Genomic DNA, 20,319 nt, shown 5'->3' with positions numbered 1-20,319 from the left:
TAGTAAATACCCTTTTGGGGTTAAAACACTCTCTCTTTTGTACACTCTTTTATTCCTGTTGTTGTGGTTATTGCGATTTTTTAGCAAATTGTGATTGCATCTTCTACTGTCTCAAAGTGTTTCATCCACTATTGGAAGGGATGAAAGGGGGGCAGATTGAGTGGGTCTAACGTTTCTACTGGGTTTTAAACCAGCACAAGCATATTTTAAAAAACTCTGCACTTGAACATCATATTTTGAACTACTTCAGTTTCCCTTGAAGTGCCTTAGGCACTGAGGGTTTCCCCTGGGAAATATCCAGCAGACGACATACAGGCAATTTCCCATCTAAATGTTGCGACAGAGAATGTATTTCCTTTTATAGCAATCTATTGTTCTTCATGGAGATGAAATATAGGACAAGAAAGGGGACTATGACCTCAGCAGTATAATGGCTGAATGTGGCATGAGAACACTTTTTTAGGTTTTGTTTTCTTCTGACATGATGGCAGAAGCCATCATGTGACCTCTTTCACATCCCAAACAGGTACTGTGTATCCATGAAGGTACTTGAGGAGACCCTCCCTTGCTGGTTTGAGATTATGTGGTCTTTGTGGAGGGGCTGCAGGACACCTCATTCTTTCAGTGGTGTAGCCCTGGCTGAGAATTCTCCAAGTAGTTTTTGCAGCTACCTTTCTGGATAGTCTGTTCCTTTTCGGCTTTAGTTTCAGAGACTAATTTTGGATACTTAAGTGAAAGAGACACTTTTGAGCTTTAGCTTAGCAGATAAAGCTTTCTCATGTGATGAGTCACATTTTAGGCAATGACAATGGTGTTACTAAAGAAATTCTGCCCATAAGGACATGTAAGAAATACAGACATAAACATCTATTTATGGTGCCTGGGTTTTTTTGCTCTGAGGGAAAAAGATGCCAAAAAGACAGGAAAAATAAGAAAAAAAGCCAGACATGCTAGGGGAAGTGTACCTTCTACTAGCAGACAAGAACCTTTCCTCAGCTTTTGTTATGCCTACAGATGAATGTCATAACTAAACATAAAGATGTTTGCATTTTCCTTCTGTCTTACATCCCATTCCTTTAACTCACATGTCACTTTCATCAAAAGAGGTCACTAGCAAAAAGTGGCATCAGCCATTATAATTTTGGCAGGCTGACAGTCAATTTTGTCACCTCCTACAACCCACACATCACATTACAGCATGATTCTATGATCATACTCAAAGCTAGCCAGGATTTGGTGCAGGCTCTAGAAAATGAGCCTTTACGATATGGCTCTCAACTTAACTAAGCAATTTTATATGGAGGACTGTGAAAAGGAATAGGAAATAACAACATTCTTTCTCTTTTCAGCATATTGCTGAAAAAGTGTACCAATCTCTTTTTTGTTGTAAGCTGAATAAATCCTATTATCAGATTTTACGAATAAAATTGAATTTTAAAAGAAAGTCTGCATTCCTTGAAGTCTAAACAATCAAGTTTTTTACAAATTTTCAGATTCCTCCAGACCATAAGACTTATTACTTCCTCACACTTAGATTTGTGGCAGCATATAAACTGCAACATATGAAAAGCCTTATGAATCAGTGAAAAATTGGATATATTAAAACGGTGAAGGAATCATCCTGTAAATAATTTTTGTAATTTCTTTAGATACCTCATTGAATACTAAAGTTGTAATGCATACATCTGGCCATGACTTCATTCTCTTTACTAAGGTAGATGGATGTTAGTTAAGTTAGAAGATATTATCACCTCCATTTTTTAAAAAAGGACAATAACTAGATATGAATAATCCGATCTCTAAAAGCAATTTTAATCTGAGAAAAAAAAAAACAGTCTTTTAGCAAAAAACTCAGCATTAAGGAAGACAGATAAATTACTGTTATAATTTTCATTAATCCACACGAATAGTGACAATCTTCAAATATTGCACTGTGAAGAAGCAAAAATTATGAAAAGTGCTAGAATCAGCTTTTGTCTGACTACTATTACAGAGCTCTAAATAAAGATGTGCTCCTCTTAGCTGCCAAGATCCTTAAATCACAAAGATAAACTGAAGAAAGATACCTATGAAAAACATCTACACAGTACATTTTGCATCTAGACAATATCTGAACAGAAGTGAAACCCTGGCGTTGATCTTTTTACAATGTTACACATGACTTAATACAAAATAAAAATTCCAAGTGATAGCTATAGATCTGTACATTCAAACAAATGGAGCAACTGACACTACCTGTGGTGGAATGAAAATCAGTCCTTGGAATTCAGTCTGTACCTATTAACTGCACTAGCAGTTAAATCTGTGTTCATGGTGCTTTCATTTTATTGCAAGGTCTGGGCAAAAAAATATGAAGAGAAATGAAACTCAACCATGTCAAAGAATAATCCTGAAAAAAAGGAATCTCTTCCTATTAACAACTCTCCTAATTATTCAGAAAAAGATGTCACACTTCCTTTTGTATATTCTGATGATTTAAGTACTGCTCTCTTTAAGATTAAAAATTAAATCCTTTGAATAAAAATCTTATCAAAAGTTTGAAAAGCCAATGCATATGTCACATGTTTTACTGGAAAACAAATATGTTCTTGAAGGAAAAAAAAGGGATAGGAGATAAATCAATAATCGATACAGGATATAGTCATCCTGTCGCTAGAAAATATATGAGAGAGGCTTGAAATCTCTGTACCCTCTGGGGTTTGCCATAAATACAGCACTCAGTAAGCCCTAGCCAAAGCCAATGTAGCTAAGAAGCTAACTGCACACAGTCTATCTTCTTTTCTGCTGCACTCTTAATCTTCTTATTTAACAGTGCATCAGAGAATTCAATTCCCTGATGTTTTATCATGTTCAAAGTGTGGTAAAAATACCTAAATAGCCATTGCACATAGAAGAAAACTGATACATTGAAGCAGATTAGTCATTTTACCAGGGTCAGACATAAATTTGTATCTCTACGGGTATCAAATTACAAGTTTTGCTGTAATCTGCTTATTCTTTATAAAATCAGATCATATGAAGGGGTTTCAAACATTTTTTTAATTAGTCACAGACTAAGCAAATATAACATTCATTAACTGAGGATGTTCATAGTGTGCATACATTCCCAATGGCACTTTCCTTTCAATGTCTGCTACATCTCTTTTTCATGCCTCTAAATTATAAATTTATATACCAGCATAAACACTATATTTAAAAAAGCATTTAAACATATTGCTTCATGTTTTTAAAAAGATGACTGGGCATAGTTTTGCAGAAATTCTTAAGAGAGATACATTTTTTAAGTGAGAGATTACATATGAATGTACATCTTTTCATCGCATTGTGGTTTTTTATGCAGAACTTTACCATTTGTAGTAAACAAGTAACAAAACTACCTGTTCTAAAATATTTTAGAAATTAAGAATTTTTTTTATGAGAAAACAGTTGCTTTCAAAAAAGCTCAGTATTCAAATATGTTTTGTATGTGGCTATAGTTTAAATTTTCTTGAACTGGTCAATTTAATCCATTGAAATTTCACAAAGGAAATGAAAAACTAACATGTTTTCTAAGATTCTTCTATTATGAGGAGACGTAAAAGTTCACATCCAGAAGAAAAAAGCTACCTATTGTCCAGATCTACATAAATAAGTCAAAATACTTTAGATATTAATTTATAATTTACTCATTCAAACACTAATTTTAAAAACAGTGTGAAAGATTAGCAAGAATTGCATTGTTTTTAAAGTAAAACAGATCATAGAGGCAAATAAAAAGAGGAGGTTCTAAGCTCTTGCTGTATCTAACAGCTATGAAGTAATCATGCCTGGGGGAGGTTCCCAGTTACAAAACTGAAGTCTGGCCAGCTACTACAAGGTTTGCTTCATAAGTTTCATTGGAAGGAAAAAACTTGCAAACTAATGAATATTGTTTGTTCATTCTTAGAGTTACTGCTATGCTAGAATAAGGATTAAAAGCCATTCTTGCCAGATGATAAACCCCAAGGAGGGACATTTTCAATACTTCAATGGAATTGCTAAATATATCATTTAAGGGATAGCTCAGAGGAGTAGGTTTCTGTACTTCTTGATGCCTTGATGATCAGCATAAATCAATATTAGCTCAAATTCAAAACTCAAAGTGAAGGCATAGACTAGTAATACATAAAGGAAAATTAAGGATAAAAAGAGACAACTAATTTGTAAAGATCCTTATCAACAGTAGCTTAATATACACAACATTAGAGATACTTGAAATTGAATTTACCTATAAACTAAACCATACCTGATTTATATATGTGGCCCAAAGATTCCTACAGAATCTCAATATCATGCCCCAGTTATGGACTATGTCTTACTAATTTATAGGATATTCACTCACCTAACACTTATTCTCATCAAAACTCTGGCTAAGACACCAAAAATTGTATTGCCTGTAAACACATTAGAAAAAGAAAGACAGATTTTTTTTCCCATGTTTTCAAATAAGAAGTACAAGACAAGGTATAAAGTTGCCAAAACAAATCCCAAGAGAGGACCTTTTATTGTCATTCACTTAAAAATAAGTTCAGGTCTGTAAAGAAATTAAACCTTTTGAGGCATCAGGTATTGTACTGTTGGTTATTTATTAATTACATATTTTCATTTCCTGGTTAAACTACAGATATGTTAACAACTTAAAGCCTTATCTCTAAACATAAATTAAATGCTGAATATCCAATACATAAAAGATTAGTCACTGGTTTATTCTAGGAACAACAAAAAAAATCACTCTTCTCTGACTTTTTGCATGAAAAATGGAACTATATATTGTGTAACTGTTAAGACTAAAAATAACTTACAAATAACTTATTTTGCAAGGTAAAAACAAAAGGTGCTAATGTTGACCAAAAAAATGTCACTGAAATAGACTGTGCAAGAAATTTCTTTAAGGCACTAATCAGACCTAAACCTGATTAACTGTCTAATTGGCTTGATTACTGATGGCAAGAAAACCTGTGCTATAAACCTGTTCATGGTAAAAGAGTCATAGAGGCTTCAGTGGAGCTGAAGAGGCAAGATGTTTAGAAAACTAAAATCAGTATTTTCTAGACCAAAATTAGCACCTGAGATAGCAGATTGCAAGAATGAAGGTGCCCCTCCACCACCAAAACCATCAACAGGCCAGGTATGGTTTTTCTTGTCTATTATAGACCCCTTAATACTAAGTTTTTGTTTAGAAGGTATTTCTGTAAGTAAATATCAAAGGTTAGAATTTCAAATATACTCGCTGAATATGGTATCAATCTTTATCTAGAGAAATGAAATAAATGTCTTTATTCTCCTCCACCCTGCCATCTTTTCTTTATGAAGAGAATATAATTTTCTCCTTTTGCAAGCTGCTTTCTGAACAGGGCTAACCTGAAATAGTACAGGCTTATGAGAGGTCGTGATCAACATTGCAAATGGAGAATTAGAGATACAGGTACTGCTGCTTTACATATGATGACATATTTTATGCATCTTGTTTCCTTCTGGCAGGAAATGTCAGTGTGTCCTTTCTGAATATTAGAATGTCATGCAGGTGTATATCAGCCTGCTTCCTGATAAACACTGGAAAGACAAAGTAATTTAGCAGCTTTTTAAAGAAGTCTTTTTTTCAGCTTGGTTTTGATAATGTAAATCCTCTTGGAAAAATAAAATAAGTCATGTTAGTCTACAGTTGATATTTTTATGTAGCATTTCTTCACCATAAAAATTAATTCATTCTTTTCTATTTAATTAATTAAATATTTTAAACTGAAGCAAAAGGATAAGTACCTTTTCTCTCATTGCCTTTGAATTCTTTTCTTTTCCCAATAATTTTCCAAAAAACATTTTTGTTTTTGCCAGCTCAACATAATCAAAAATTTTGCAAGATAAAATGGCAACAATTTATGACTTCACCAAATAATTAGGGAAGTGGAAAAGGTTCTTTAGTATCAGCCTGAACTATTAATCATTCATGCCTATTGAAACAGTCAAAACCCCTCCATTATAAAGTTAATTTTAAGTAAGTGGGCATATCCATGTTGTCATCCACAAAAAATGGCAAAAATGCCTATGTTCAATAACCTTTATATACTGCAGATCTACAGGCATTGTTCATGCTTTTACAGTTCAGTATTCTTGTGTCAATAAAATAATGCTTTAAAAGAAGAAAACCCCTGAATATCAACAGGTTAGTTCTGTTCAGGCTGACACCTCACTTGGCAAAATGCTCCTGTAAAACAGATATATTTAGGTTTTACTGGAGACAAGGATTACTCTTTTGGCTAGAATAATTTCATACATCAGTGCAACATTCAGGTTGTATCACCATCAGCCTGCACTCTTCCAAACACTGTTAAAATGGAGGCACATAAATGGATTAAGGATTAAGACATTTCCCGCCTGCAAGGATATACCATCTAAAGAGTAAAAAAGAAAGAGAAGAAAGTACATAATATCTGATAAATTGTTACTATACTGATCAATGCACTAATTTATGTACTTATGCTATTAGGAGGGAGCCCGAAACAAAGAAAATAACCTTTACAACAAAACATCATGGAAAAACCTTGAGTATGAACAGACTTTGATTGGAATTTTAATATACTTATATATAAATATGTATATAAAATTTATAATTTAGTTCTTTATACATATGTATATTAGAACTTCAGTGCCTGGTTCTTCAAATAAAAACAGACAGGAAAACACAAATATTTTCATAGAAAAAAATAAAACACAAAAAACCAAACCAATTTATTCTCAGAAACACAAACAAAAAGGTCACTGACCTAGGAAAGCAAAAAAAAAAAAAAAAGTGCATGAAGATCTGAAAGATCTTAATGTCAAATAATTTTTCCATATGCAGATACAACCCAACACCCTTCTCTATTAATAAGCATGCTGCACACCAGGAAAACTCATTCTATATGCGATGACAAATGCTGATGGGCTTGATTAACACCATGCTCTTAGATAGTATTGTGAAGACCTAGGACTTCCCATGCACATCTCACTCCTTCCTTCAAAAGCCCCTCTGTTAAAACTGAGATGAGTCAAGGTACAGGTACACAAGGATTTGGTTAATGGATCTAAGTCAACAAGAGAGGGAGGAGGTTAATTTTTTGCAGTGAAAGTTGACACCATCTCAGTATTTTGTAGAGACTTATATCTGCCATTGTGGTAAGGTAGCTCAAAATATACCAGGTATGTTACCCCAACAGAAGGTGCTAACTCAGAGATGCACACTGGCTTGTAAGAGGCAGCATTGAACAAGACATCTCTGCAAACTCTAAGCTCAGTAGCTGGGTGTACACAAAGGATATGAAGATATCAGTGTTTGATTTCAACATCCATTACAAGCCCTTTGGCAAATCCACCTGGAAACACACAGAACACCCAGGAACAATGGTCAGTGTGTGGCAGCTTAATCAAATTCCTACGAAAATGTTGCAGACATAAAATTACCCTTATCATTCTCAACAATGATAATCTACAGTTTCTAATCTTGTGCATTTTTTTAAGGATGAAAATAAAACAACAAATGAACCACAGAAAGCAGAGGCCAATAATAAAGCAGAGCCTATACCAAAGAAACAAGGTCAGTAATAAGCTATTTATGAGTTTTCAAAGATTATCTGGACATAGTATATGTATACTCTGTAGGATTGTAAATGAAACCGTTTTTCTTCCTAGTGCTCTGGCAGGAGCTCTTATTTCTTATTTGTGGAAGAAATTAAGATCTCTGCATTGTCATTGACTCCAGGCCAATGATTTGTTACAAATACAGGAACAGTATTCAACAATAACAAAAGGCAACAAGCTTTCAAGCACAGAGTGCTTTCACAAGCTTGCCCCTCTGATCAGCTGGGCTGGGAAGCTCTATTTCCTCTTACTGCAATTTCACTTCTTAGAAATCTTAAAATAAAGGTATTTAGTGGCTTAGGGGAAAAAAAATAAAAATTTAAAAAAAAAAAAAAAACAACATATTTTTAATGTTTCTTTTAGTCACTCTTCTCACCAGAAGAGATACCAGAAAATATAAGAGGTACCAGAAAAGATAAGACAGAGTTTAAACTACCCAACATTCAAGTATTTCACTGATCAACCATTCCAAACTTTAAAAAACAAAACAAAACCAAATGAAAAAAATACAACAAAAATAATTTTTAAAAAATCAGTGTTGTTATAAATCTTTGCCATCCCTGTTCAGAAGATATTCAGGACTGGTACTCGGGAACATAGAACTCAGGGCAGTAAAACAAGGTAATTTTCTGCCTAAGCAGCTAGTTTCTGGAGACAGATAGCTTGTCATGGCTATCCTGGCCCCCTGTTCCCCCATCTCCAGTACCCAAGCCTGTTTTGTGTATGCCAGAGCCTGAATGAGTGCTTACACCTGTTACTGAAATAAAGGCTCAGGATGGGTGAAGCACCAACTCCTGCTGGCCCATTACCCTTCCTCCCTCCCTCACAGCATGAATGGTGCAGCCCTTTCCTTTTCCATCCTCCACTTCTGGAGAAAAACAGAGTCCCATCTTCCTGTCACCTCATGCTTTTCCTTTAGGAAAGCAGTTCGTGTTCATGTTCATTTCATTGAAGCAGCAAAGCAAAGACTGAGGAATCTCCAGCTTTCTGTGATAAAAAATATTAAGATTGAAGCAACTGGAAAAGATTTCAAGGAAACTTTCATAAACCTGACTTGTGTTTGTGTAATCATAGCAAGTGTCACAATTTGTTTCCTCATACAGTGAAATGTTAAGCAGTCTATTTAATGCAATTGTCTTGTTATATAATGGCTGTAGCATGAAATTAAGAGAAAACAAATTCTGACCTGAATTAACTGTAGCAGCAATGGAAAAAAACCAAATTTGATATTTGGCATTTTTAGCAACACTAAGTTACAGATACTATGCTATGACAGAATGGAGTATCAGTACAAAAATTCTTTTTTGTTTCCATTAAAAACTTAATCTTATTTTACAGATAAATACAAATCACAAAGATATATTTCTGCATAATAATCTACTTTTTTTCCTTCTAAAATATAAGTGGTGGTATAGTAGCAACTGCACCATTAGCTACTTCAGGAAATTATAATAATACAGTATTATATCTAGGTCCATGTATTTTGGGGGTATTTTTAAATCTACCATTTTTTGTAAGGTACTTCAAGTCTACTTTTTAAACTGCTGCAGCAAGACACCAAGGGTATTAATGAATTAGATAGACAGTGGCTATACAAGCCAGAAAATTTACAGGGAACACACCTCAGGAGAAGCTTATGATTTTCACCACTGAATGCAAGTCCCTATCATCTGAGCCAAATAAGGAACTTCTATATCTCTGGACAGAAAATAGAAGCTAATCTAAAGCAGTTCACAAGAGGGTCTAGATAAACTTCTGCAAAATCTTGTGAACTTTGTCAGACCTAAAATTGTGTGGTTATCTCCTGGAAGAAGAAAATGAGAATTTGTAAGCAGAGGATGAGACTAGAGAAAGCATTTTATGCTGTATGTACAAATATGGAGTACTGCCAGAGCTCAAACAACATTAGTTAAAGCAGATCAGCTAAATAGAGAACTTCAAATGTGTTAGAGAAAAGCCTTTCCAAGGTCTCTTGTTACTTTCTCTGGTATAATCAAAATAAAATAGACCAGAAAAACCCTTAATCATTATATCATTTTCCAATTCCATAGTGCTACATGCAAATCAACAGAGTAGAGCCTCTCTTCACCCCCTTCTTTTCGCATCACCAAAACCAGCCATTACCTCCTCCCTTTCTCTATGTGTTTCACAAAGCAGCACAATGTTTCCAGCACACATGAGAATCCAGCAGGAGGTACCATTGGATCCTGTTTGATTAAAACTTGGCCACTTAGGTCAGTCAGGAACACCTGGTACTTTTGGCTTCTTTGTTGGCTACTCATGGCCTTATCTCTGCCTCCTCAGTTGCCCTCTCTATCACTAGCTAGTTGTGATTAATTCTCTGCTTAATTATTTCACTCTGTAATTAATTCTCTGTGCTTAGTCAGTTTGTTCTGTAATGGATTCATTTTTTTAATTTATTCCCTGCATTTTTTTGTGTACTTAACAAAGTGTGATTCACCTAATTATGGGTTCTCCATGATATTGAATCCAATTGCTATAATTTCTTTGCATATTTATCACCTCCTATAATTGACTGGTTATACAAATGCTTCCCGTGTTTTACCCACTGCTGTTCAATAGCTCTGTTGGTGGTTATGCTCTTTAGAAGGACACATCCATCCTCCACCTGCTAGCTGGTGACTGCATTATCATTCTCTGTTTTATAATTTATTTCATCCTCCTGACAGATAATTAAAGTTTGATTCTTTCCAACTACATTTTAGTATTTCTCTGAAGTCTATCGTCATCTGTAAATTTTCCCCTTACTAGAAACTAGACTGTTTCCAATATTCTGGGTTTTGATTTCTACTAAATCAGAAAGTGTCTCAAAGATGTTTTCCAGAATCACAGTCACATTTATCCAGCTTTTACTAAAGTATATATTGACATTGCTTTGTTCTTGGTAGGACTTGAGTGAGAAAGCTAAAGTAAAACTATCATAGATATTTCTACACATGCTGGAATTGCACTTCTAGATCATAAAGTAGACAGAACCTCCCTTCTGGAAGATTACTGTGTTAATGTTCAGTGACATTTAGTATATTCAGAGCTAGATGTTTTGGAAAGTATCTCAAGTAAGCAGTGCAGCACCGAAGAGGAAGGGCTGCTCAAAAGGAACTTCACTCCAGATTCCCACTTCTGTTCAGATACTTGAGGAACTCTCACTTTTCCAAGAAAACAAGTAAAAGCAGAAGCTGCTGATAGCTGCCCCCTCTGATATATTAGCCTGCCTGTAATACCTTACCTCTTTCATAATAAGAGACTTCAAACCCATATCTCTCCCACTCTTGTAGAGCTGCCTAACTGCCTGTGTAAAACCTAGACTAGAGAGGAGTGGGAGGAAGTTCTATAGCCTTCCTAGCCTCTGGGTCATCGTGCAGAAAAGAATGCAAAACCCTATGGAATCTGAGAAATTAGAATGGAGCATGTAACTGACCCACACATGGAGCATGGAATGAACCTAGAAGTTAATCAAAACAGTAACCATGCAGGAAGAATGAAGGACTTTTATTTCACAATGTATTTATATTACAATTATTGAATCTTTTAAAAAGAAAAAAAAAATCCTCCCAACATGTATTTGACCCTATTGCAAATAAATAAGGCCCAGAGCCAAGAGGAGAGTCTTGATAACTAGCTGTTGCACAGAATCTGGTTGCTCTCCCTTCCTGGAGATAGAAATAAAGCAGATGTATTTATTGAGGGTACCAAAACCTTGGCTGATTCTGGTTAATTATGTACCAACTAACTCTGCATGGACTACAACAGAGTTAAAACTCTGAGAAGGGTGATTTGAATTAAATGTGAAATTTTGGAACCTCTGTTTGCCCTGTTATGAATTTGACTCCTAAGTTGCCCTTAAGCAGCAAGACAAGACCTGTCCCTTACCACCAGCAAATCCAGAGTTAAATAAGTGGATTTTATTTCAAAAAATACAAATGAAATATGTAATTTTATAAGCTGCATTCCAATAGACTAAACCTGCCAATCCAAAGAGACTTTGAAATAATCTTATTCCTTGTCACCTTATCCTTTATGCTCGTCACTGGCATTCAGAAAAGAGGCAGTTATTATTCCCAAAAAATAGTATAAAAAGTAAAATATTTTTTTCAAGGATTACCAAGGACTTGAATACGTTTAACCAGCTTTAATCACTCCTGCTGATGTGAAGTCTTTTAACTCTTTTTAGATCTTCATTTTTCACATGAGTGACATGTCTAAATGTTAGGAAAACAAAGTCAACTTATTCATATAATCTTTCTTCCATAGAAAATAAACTTCAATAATTTTTTTAGCCACTGAAGTTGAGGGTTAAGATGGACCTACTTAGTGATTTTTTATTTCACCTCTGATGATTTCTGAACTTTTTTTCCCTGCACGTAGCATTTGTTTAAGAAACATTGCTTCAAGAAATGCCATGCTTGCAGCACCATTTCACTGCTCTAGTTGTTCATATCAGAAGAAAAAGATTACAAAGATGTGCATTTTGTAATGTCAGAGCTGAAGTCTTTTCTCTCCTTTATCCATGGGTTTCTTGTGGTTTTATTTTTTCTTGAGATCTTTGTGATTCTATAGGCAGTTTTAGAAATTTTGGACAGCTCAAGAACACCTTTGTGAGGGAAAAAACAATCAGGCAAATGACTAACTATGTCACAAGTATCACATAGTCTTTGTAGACTCGTTCTCTTATTCCCATTCTATTACTCCAAATGCAAAGTCAGTCTTTACTCCAGCTATTCAAGAGAACCTGCTCTCTATGCTACTTTGCAGGCAATACCACTTAAAAGCCAATTTGAGACTTCTAACATATTTTGAAATGTTTAACACTTTGCAAGAAGAGAAAATGTCCCCAGAAAATCACTGCTTTTAAGTGCTTAAAATTATGTTTCTAAGGCATATAATACATCAGTGTTAAAAGAGCAGATTACTCAACTATTAGTCACTCTGCCTCCTACTAGCAGACTCTACCCATGCCTTTATACACATTTTCCTGTTTCAAACAATGCTGTCTACCATCAAGTGTTTCCATGCACCATTAAAATTGGCACCATTGCTTGTATATTAACTAAATTAATTTTATCATGTAAGCATGTTGCAGTTTAACCCCAGTCAGCAACCAAGCCCCACACAGCCTCTTACTAATTCCCTGACCAGGAGAACTGAGGAGAGAATCAGAAGGATAAGAGCTAGAAAACTTGTGGGTCAAGATATTTTATCAGTTTATTAGGGAAGGCAAGACTGTTTCCTAATAAAGCAAAGCCAAACAAGGAATTAATTCTCCTCCAATTGACAGGTAAGTGTTCAGCCATCTCCAGGAAAGCAGGGTTCCAATAATGTGCAGCAGTTACTTGGGAAGATAGTTACCATTACTCCAAAATTCCTTCCTACTTCTTTCTCCCAGTTTATATGCTGAACATGGTCAGCATATAAAGCGTCATATGGCCTGGGTATCTCTTTGGTCAGTTAGGGTCAGCTGTTCCATTTATGTCTTTCCCAGGCTTCCAGGCATCCCCAGCCTCCTCACCACTGTGTAAACCCTGCCTAATAATAAAAAAAAACTGTCTGTATTATCAGCCCTGTGCTCAGCCCAGATCCAAATACAGCCCTAGCACCAGCCTCTGTGAAGAAAATTAAGTCTACCCCACCTGAAACCAGCACAGAGCACAAACATCAAGCTACACAAAGTTTTCAAGTAACCATCAAATATATGTTCAAAAGAAGAAATATAAAGTATTCCTTTATCTTTGTCTTTTTGTCTACCATGACTAATTTTCTTCTGTGTTTCTGCCAAGTATTGGAAAACAGGTCAAGATAGATCAGCCCAATCAGATTTGCAGGATTATTTTCCATTACTGAAGGAACAAAAAAGAGCAACATTATATGTTCTTTAAATCAACATTGCTTACACTAATCCTGGTAATAAACATCAGAAATGAGTGGTAACATTTAGAACTGTATTACATACATAGCAACTCAACTATAATTAGTACTTCATTATCATTGTGCAATCATATAGTAGTTTTTAAGCAACAGTGTATTTTAAAATGACTACATTTTTGTAAACGTCTCTAAGAAGAGCAGAAGGAAGTATTTAACAATATATATTCAATTAATATGAAATATACATTATGTGTGGGTGTTCTGATGGAAATATTTCTTCCACGGAAGAAAAAGAAGATAAGAGTGAGTCAATGTTTTGTGAATCACCCTGTAAAACAATATATTGTGGATTCAAAATTAAATAAGATTATGTCAGTTAATGATTAAGTTGAACTAAAATGTGTTTTGAGCAGACAAAAGAAGAGAGACAGAAGGGGAAGCATAGATGTGATACTGGTCAGACTGCTAGTGCAAGGCAGTGGAGCTGGATGGGAATTCTAGGAAATAAATTCTTCCCTTCCTGAATTATAGAAAAGCAAAAGCACTTTTTCTGTTCTGTACTCAGACTGCTACTACCCAGATGCTGACATTTATTCTTATCTTAATATCTAAAAACTTATCTAAGAGAGGTAAACAAATAGGCTTTATAAATTGCATCTTGTTCCTTGCTCCTTGGGGTCCTAGGCAGATCATTGTTATGATGAGGTTTCAGTGGGCTTAAAAATTTAATCAGATTTATTTGGAGGGATTCCATTAAGATGTGTTTTTCCCACAAAATGATAATTCCACAATTGTCACTCTCCCCTTCCATCTTAAAACAGAACCAGCAACACTTATCCCAATGCAGTTTTAAAATGCTTATGGGAAGGTCAGATATTTAGAATGTGCAGACACCAGTGGGCCTCATTCCTAAACTCCCACCATTAATGCATTGGGAACTTCATCCACCTATATGCCAGCACAATGGGAATGCAAATAATTCAGAAAAACTCAAACCCATTATTTTGTTGATTTAACATGGATCTGTATGTTTTGAAAATTTCATTCATTGCTGGTGCCTTGTCTTGGTTTTGCCTTTTTTCTCATGATTTCACTACAATGACCAAAGTTATACACAGCTGTCCTGCAAACCTGCCACCTACCTGCTGGATTGTTATTTATTCTGCAAACCATAGTTGTAGTCTAAATTTTCTTAAAATTATTACCATACTGTTCTAAGGGCATTCCTTTGGGCCTGGTTTTACAAGTTAGAAGACTACGAGCTAGATTCAAGCAGTGACGAGCAAAGGGTTTGTTTTTTTAATATGTCACTGTGCAGACAGCCCTCTCAATTCCACACAGAGAGGAAAAAACTAAAATTTGATGCACAGCCACTAGTGGTGCTAGGCCCTGATATCCTAATATTAATGCAAATAAGAAATGTATCAATCCTTATATGTAAAAATTTGGAATATTCATGGGATTGCAAGGTTCTCCTTCAGTCTGAATGCAATCAGCATTTAATGATCAGTGTGAGTTCAGACAGCAGACTGAATACCTTGAGAATATCTATCAAGCTTAGAAGTTGTTATCCTCTGCATAGGAGTGTTCATGTGCAAGCATAATTTTTTACTTTGTGCAGGTCCCAGAAGTTGTGTCTTTTAGTGCTTATCTACTGAATAAATAATGTCAGACAGACTGTGCTTCCTTCAAAAGTATTATTATAATTATTTTTAAATCATTTTTAAAATTAAAACCTTTTTTCTAGATGCAGAATCAGCAAAAGCACCTGAGCCTTCAAAACCTGAAAAATCAACTGAACCAGTTAAGACAACTCAACAGGAAGAACAACAGGAAGCCAAAGATGGGAAAGAGGATGCTAAGTGAGTAAATTCAATTAAAAATTTGAAGATTCTATCTGGCATCCTAACTTAACATTTCTGTGTGCCATATATCAGTGCTTTAAAAGTCCCTCCTGTAAGGATCTGAAGAGCTTTATTTCAATTTCCAGGTAGCAGATATATGAGACATTTATTTATTATGTGCTTTTGATAGTTTGTTGTGTACATCATCCTAAATTGCAGGAATGAGGAAAAGTATTTTCTCAACTACAGATATATGCAAATTTTAACAGTGTTACTGCTTAATTATTACTACATCTTAGCAAAGAGGAAAGTCCCAGAATGCTGCCCTGAATACCTAAAATGTTTGTCACATCATTTTGACTTGAAACTTTTTACCCTACACATTTTTTTTTTCTTGAGCTATGACATTAAATCAGCATTACTCTTCACAATCAGAAGATTAGTACTATCTCTTGCTGAAAAGAGACAAACAAATGAAACAGTAGTATTCCTCAGGGGAGATCTAGGGTCATTTAACCTTTTTGAAAAGCTGAGGTGACTGTTTTGTGAAAATAAAATAAATATGAAGTCTAGAAAACAGTAAGATTTGAATAGTTTATAGTCATTTCAGAAGCAGAGATTCATAGATTCATAAAGTCATAGAATTCTTTGAGTTGGTAGGGACTTTTAAAGATCTTCAAGTCCCACACCTATGTAATGAGCAGGGACAGCTATAAGTGGATCAGGTTGCTCAAAGCCCCATCCCAGCTGACCTTGAATGTCTCCAGAGAAGGGGCATCCACCACCTCTCTGCCTAACAGGTGCCAGTGTTCCACCAGTCGCACTGTAAAAAATGTCTTCCTTATATCTAATCTAAATCTAAATCCAAATCTTCCTTATATCTAAATCTAAATGCCCTCTCTATGTTTAAAAATGTTAAATCGTGTCATGCCACTACTCCTGCTAAAATGTTTGCCCACATCTTTCTTAGAGGCCCCCTTCAAACACTAAAAGGCTACCAATAAGGTCTCCCTGAAGCCTTCTCTTCCCCATGCTGACAAGCCTCAACTCTCTCAGCCTTTCCTTATAGGAGGAGTGGCCCAGACTTCTGATCATATTTTTGGCCCTCCTTTAGGCCTGCAGATGACACCACCCAGCTTGGTGTCATCTGCAAATTTGCTGCATGCACTTGATGACATTCTCTGTGTCACTATGGAAAATAAAGGTATTGATAAAAAAGCTCAGGTTGGAAGGCTTCTCCAGAAGGAATGATGTCCAAATTCCTGCTGAAAATATTTAGAGGTTAGGCCCAACTCCCGGATGATATCAAGACACCCAAAACCTTTTTCAGCATAATTGTGAATCTATAGCATCAAGAATGGAATTTCCATAACCTCTCTGGGCATTCTGGTCCACCCTTTGACCACCCTTATTGTAAAAACTAGATGGAATTAAATTTTCCTTTCCTTTAACTTGCTTGTTTTCCTTCCAATACTCTTGCTGTGCACTTCTGGTGCTCTTTCTAAATCAGAATGTGTAGTTAGCCCTCATTACTTGCTAGAACACAGTGTGGGTTCATGTTCAATCTGTTGTCCACCAGGACCCCCTGATCCTTTTACGCAAAGCTGTTATCTAGGCAGTCAGCTCCCAGTCTTTACTCTCACATGGCCCATTGCTATGCATCATGAATTTTGAGATCACTTTGATACACTCAATACAGAACTGGGTAGAAAATCCTCCTGCTTGTTTTTGCCTTCTCTTATTTTGATTGTCCTAGTGACACAAAGAAAAATATTTCCTTCCCTTACATGGAGTTAATTTATAGAGATGATAAATTAACTACCTACTTCCTCCCCTTTACTACGACTTTGTGTCTGGAAATAATCAAGCAAAATGCTACTGTACATGCTTCTATAAAATAATAGATGCAATTAAAAATAACTCTGACTAGAAAGAATGGAAAAGTTATAAATAACTTAGTCACTTCAATGTGAATCAGTAGGTCAAAAATGAAAACCTAGATAAGAATCTCCTTTTTTTTTGTCATCATACAATATGTTATTCAATGCTTACAGCTCCACTGGTAAATCTTGTAACCATGGTTAACATAATTACATGCTCATGAAACAAAAGGGTATGTTTCTTATTAGTAAAAACAAAATCTGTCTGTGAAAAGAAAATTAAAAATATTTACATTAAACATTGCTTTCTCAGAGGTGTTCAGACTCAGTGTGACATGTCTATCCAGATATACCTAGTCAGTCTAATTTGAGCAACAGCTTCTAAAAATACAGTAAATATTTGGTAAAGTCTACTGCCAAAACAGTTACTCACTAAATTCTGCAGTAGAGTCTGGAAGTCATGGCACTGGTGCCATTGCACTGGCATGAAACTAAACTAACCAGGTCTGTTGTATGACTGTCAGGGCTGATAGGAGAATGATTTTTAAAATGTGCATTTGAGAGAATTTAATTCATTGCTTCTTAATGTTCATGGAAATCTACTAAGACACTGTTCCTGATCAAGGTTACTACCTTATTGAGTCTATCTGTTCAAATTTGCTCTCTGGAATATTTTTTGGGAAATCAACTGCCTTCATCACATTGAGAAAAGCTGAGAATTTGAGTCAGATACATGTGATCTACAAAAGTAGTAATAAATGAAACATGCTCAAAACATTGTGTAGCACTGAGGCCAACTAGAACAATAAAATATGCCTGCTGAAGAGTTTGATCATTTCTAACTCCTAGGTATTTCCGTACTTGGGAGTTATTTTGAAAACTGCTAGTTTTATCATTCAAAGCCATTTCAAGGACTGTTAGGACAGTCAGGATTGTCAAATAAGGGTCCAGCTGTCCAGGAGTTTTCTCTATCACTGTTTAATCCATGTTTGGATACTTCTCAAATAGAGATTAGTAACGAGTGCTATCCCTTGAGCAACACCAAGCTGTGTGGTGCAGCCTACAAACTGGAGGGAATGGATGTCATCCAGAGGGACCTTGACAGGCTGGAGAGGTGGGCCTACAAAAACCTCACAGAGCTCAGAAAGACCAAGTGCAATGTTCTGCACATGGATCACACTAATCACCCCTACCCGTACAGCCTGCACGATGAACAGATTGAGAGCAGACTTCCAGAGAAGGACTTCTCTGGGAACATCTCGCCTGTGAGGAAAGGCTAAGAGAATTGTGATTGTTCTTGCAATTCTACAGGGGATAATGATTTTAAAGAGGGCAGATTTAGACTAGATATGAGGATGAATTGTTTTATGATGAGAGTGGTAAGACACTGTCAGAGAAGTTGTTAATGTCCCATTTTTGGAAGTTGTTCAAGGTCAGGCTGGACATGGCTCTGAGCAACTTGATGTAGTGGACAATGTCCCTGTCCAAAGCAGATGGGATGGACAAAATTATCTTTAAAGGTCTATTGGAAATCAAACAATTCTATGATATTTTTATGGAAATCAAGATTGGCAAAATCACTGGCAGAACTTTCTTAACTGGAATTTTAGACTTTGCCCAGATGTATTTCAGGTTGCCATAAGAGAGAGAAGAGGAGATGGGAGCCAAGATAACCCCAGCACAAACATGCTCTTACCAACAAGGTGCAGCCTCACAGGGTCTGAACACAGCAAGCAGAGCAGGATCCTAGCAACAGACTCCATCAACAAGGGCAAGAGGTGGACCAGGCTTAGAGTCCATCCAGGGAGTCCAGTCAGGAGCAAAAAAGACAGAGTCAGAGACAGGGCTGGAGAAAAGGTTACAAGACAGGTCCAAGACAGGTCCTGTCTCCTGGGAGACAGGACCAGAGACAGATCTGGAGGTGGACACGCCTAAACATTGCTCAGGCAGTGACCAAAGCCTGACCTGAAGTGGACAACCAAGACCCATGGGCATAGTGTGTGGATAGAAGTCCTGCTCGAAGTCCCAGGACAATTAATTTAGGTAAACTATTTTCTTATGCTAATTATCTTTCAAGAGTCAAAGTTTAATCAAAAGTCACCTGATTTGCAGGAAATCATCAGTATGCTCACATGCCTGAGTAATATACATAATGAAATAAGGTTCATGGATTTTTTATTTTTTTTTTTCACAAATCATATGCATCTCGAGCTCATCAACTTTCATGGAAATATTAATAGAAAAGTTTTCACCTTATCTGCTGTTACGATGACGTTTAATTTTTTAAAATATCCCTGTGCAGGCTCAGATACATAGAATAAGGAAGAGGGAAGGAAGGCAATTTTACAGTTTGGAACAGCACATTTTTAAATTTCCTCTAAAAGAGCAATTTTTTTTATTTTTTTTTTTTTTTTTGCTAAGTAAATGACAATTTTGAGAAACACTGCATTTGCTCCTAAAAATTCCCATAGAAATTGTTTGTCTACAAAAATAATTAAACAAAAAAAGAAAAAAAAAAAAAAAAGAAAATTATCTGTGTTTCCCTCTCATCATATCCTCATTTTTTAAAATACTCCAGTACATTGTGGTGGACATTAATAAAGAATACACAGACACAGCACTGGTCTCAGCCACCTGAACACTATGTCTGAAAGAAGAAACCCACAAGAATGGATGATGTACCAAGCACTGAATTACGGCCTAGTGACTGAAACATTTAATATCTGTTTCCTAGTGGCTTGGATAGAATTGCACACAAATTGGTTCTGTCTGCCAATATTTTTTTTTCTCCCCTCTATCTTTATCGAAAATGTAACAGAGCAACAGGTAATTTTCATTAATAGCAAATTGCTGAGCAATAATAACCTCTGGAAGGGTGGGCTAAGACTACCCTGTCTCTTCACAGCAAGAAATAAGGGAGCAGAAGAGCACTCAGCGCTTCATTTGCAATCTAATAGAAGACAGGGGAGCCTTATTAACAAGAAACTAGCGCAAAGCTTCAAGGTATGAGACAAAGTTGCATCAAGTCCTGGAAAAGATAGAGTAGGGAAGAAGGTAAACAAATCATCTGAGAGTAGAGA

At 35.8% G+C, this 20,319-nt stretch overlaps 1 protein-coding gene across 2 annotated transcripts; it reads left to right on the top strand.

Annotated features, from left to right (window-relative positions):
* Positions 1 to 5,009: 5,009 nt before the first annotated feature.
* Positions 5,010 to 20,270, top strand: LOC135289660 (nuclear receptor corepressor 2-like). 2 transcript variants are annotated; one of them, XM_064403450.1, is made up of 4 exons: positions 5,010 to 5,146; positions 7,513 to 7,588; positions 15,263 to 15,377; positions 20,145 to 20,270. In XM_064403450.1, exons 1-4 carry the CDS (start codon positions 5,039 to 5,041, stop codon positions 20,152 to 20,154), a joined length of 309 nt encoding a protein of 102 aa, XP_064259520.1. In that variant the 5' UTR covers positions 5,010 to 5,038; the 3' UTR covers positions 20,155 to 20,270. The 2 variants fall into 2 exon arrangements, with proteins under 2 accessions (XP_064259520.1, XP_064259528.1); XM_064403458.1 differs by lacking the exon at positions 5,010 to 5,146 and adding an exon at positions 7,216 to 7,398.
* Positions 20,271 to 20,319: the final 49 nt, after the last annotated feature.

The sequence above is a fragment of the Passer domesticus genome, chromosome 1 (assembly GCF_036417665.1).
Source record: "Passer domesticus isolate bPasDom1 chromosome 1, bPasDom1.hap1, whole genome shotgun sequence".
Taxonomy (NCBI): Eukaryota; Metazoa; Chordata; class Aves; order Passeriformes; family Passeridae; genus Passer; species Passer domesticus.
Note: the sequence above shows the minus strand (reverse complement) of the source record. Positions and strands in the feature narration are given on the sequence as shown.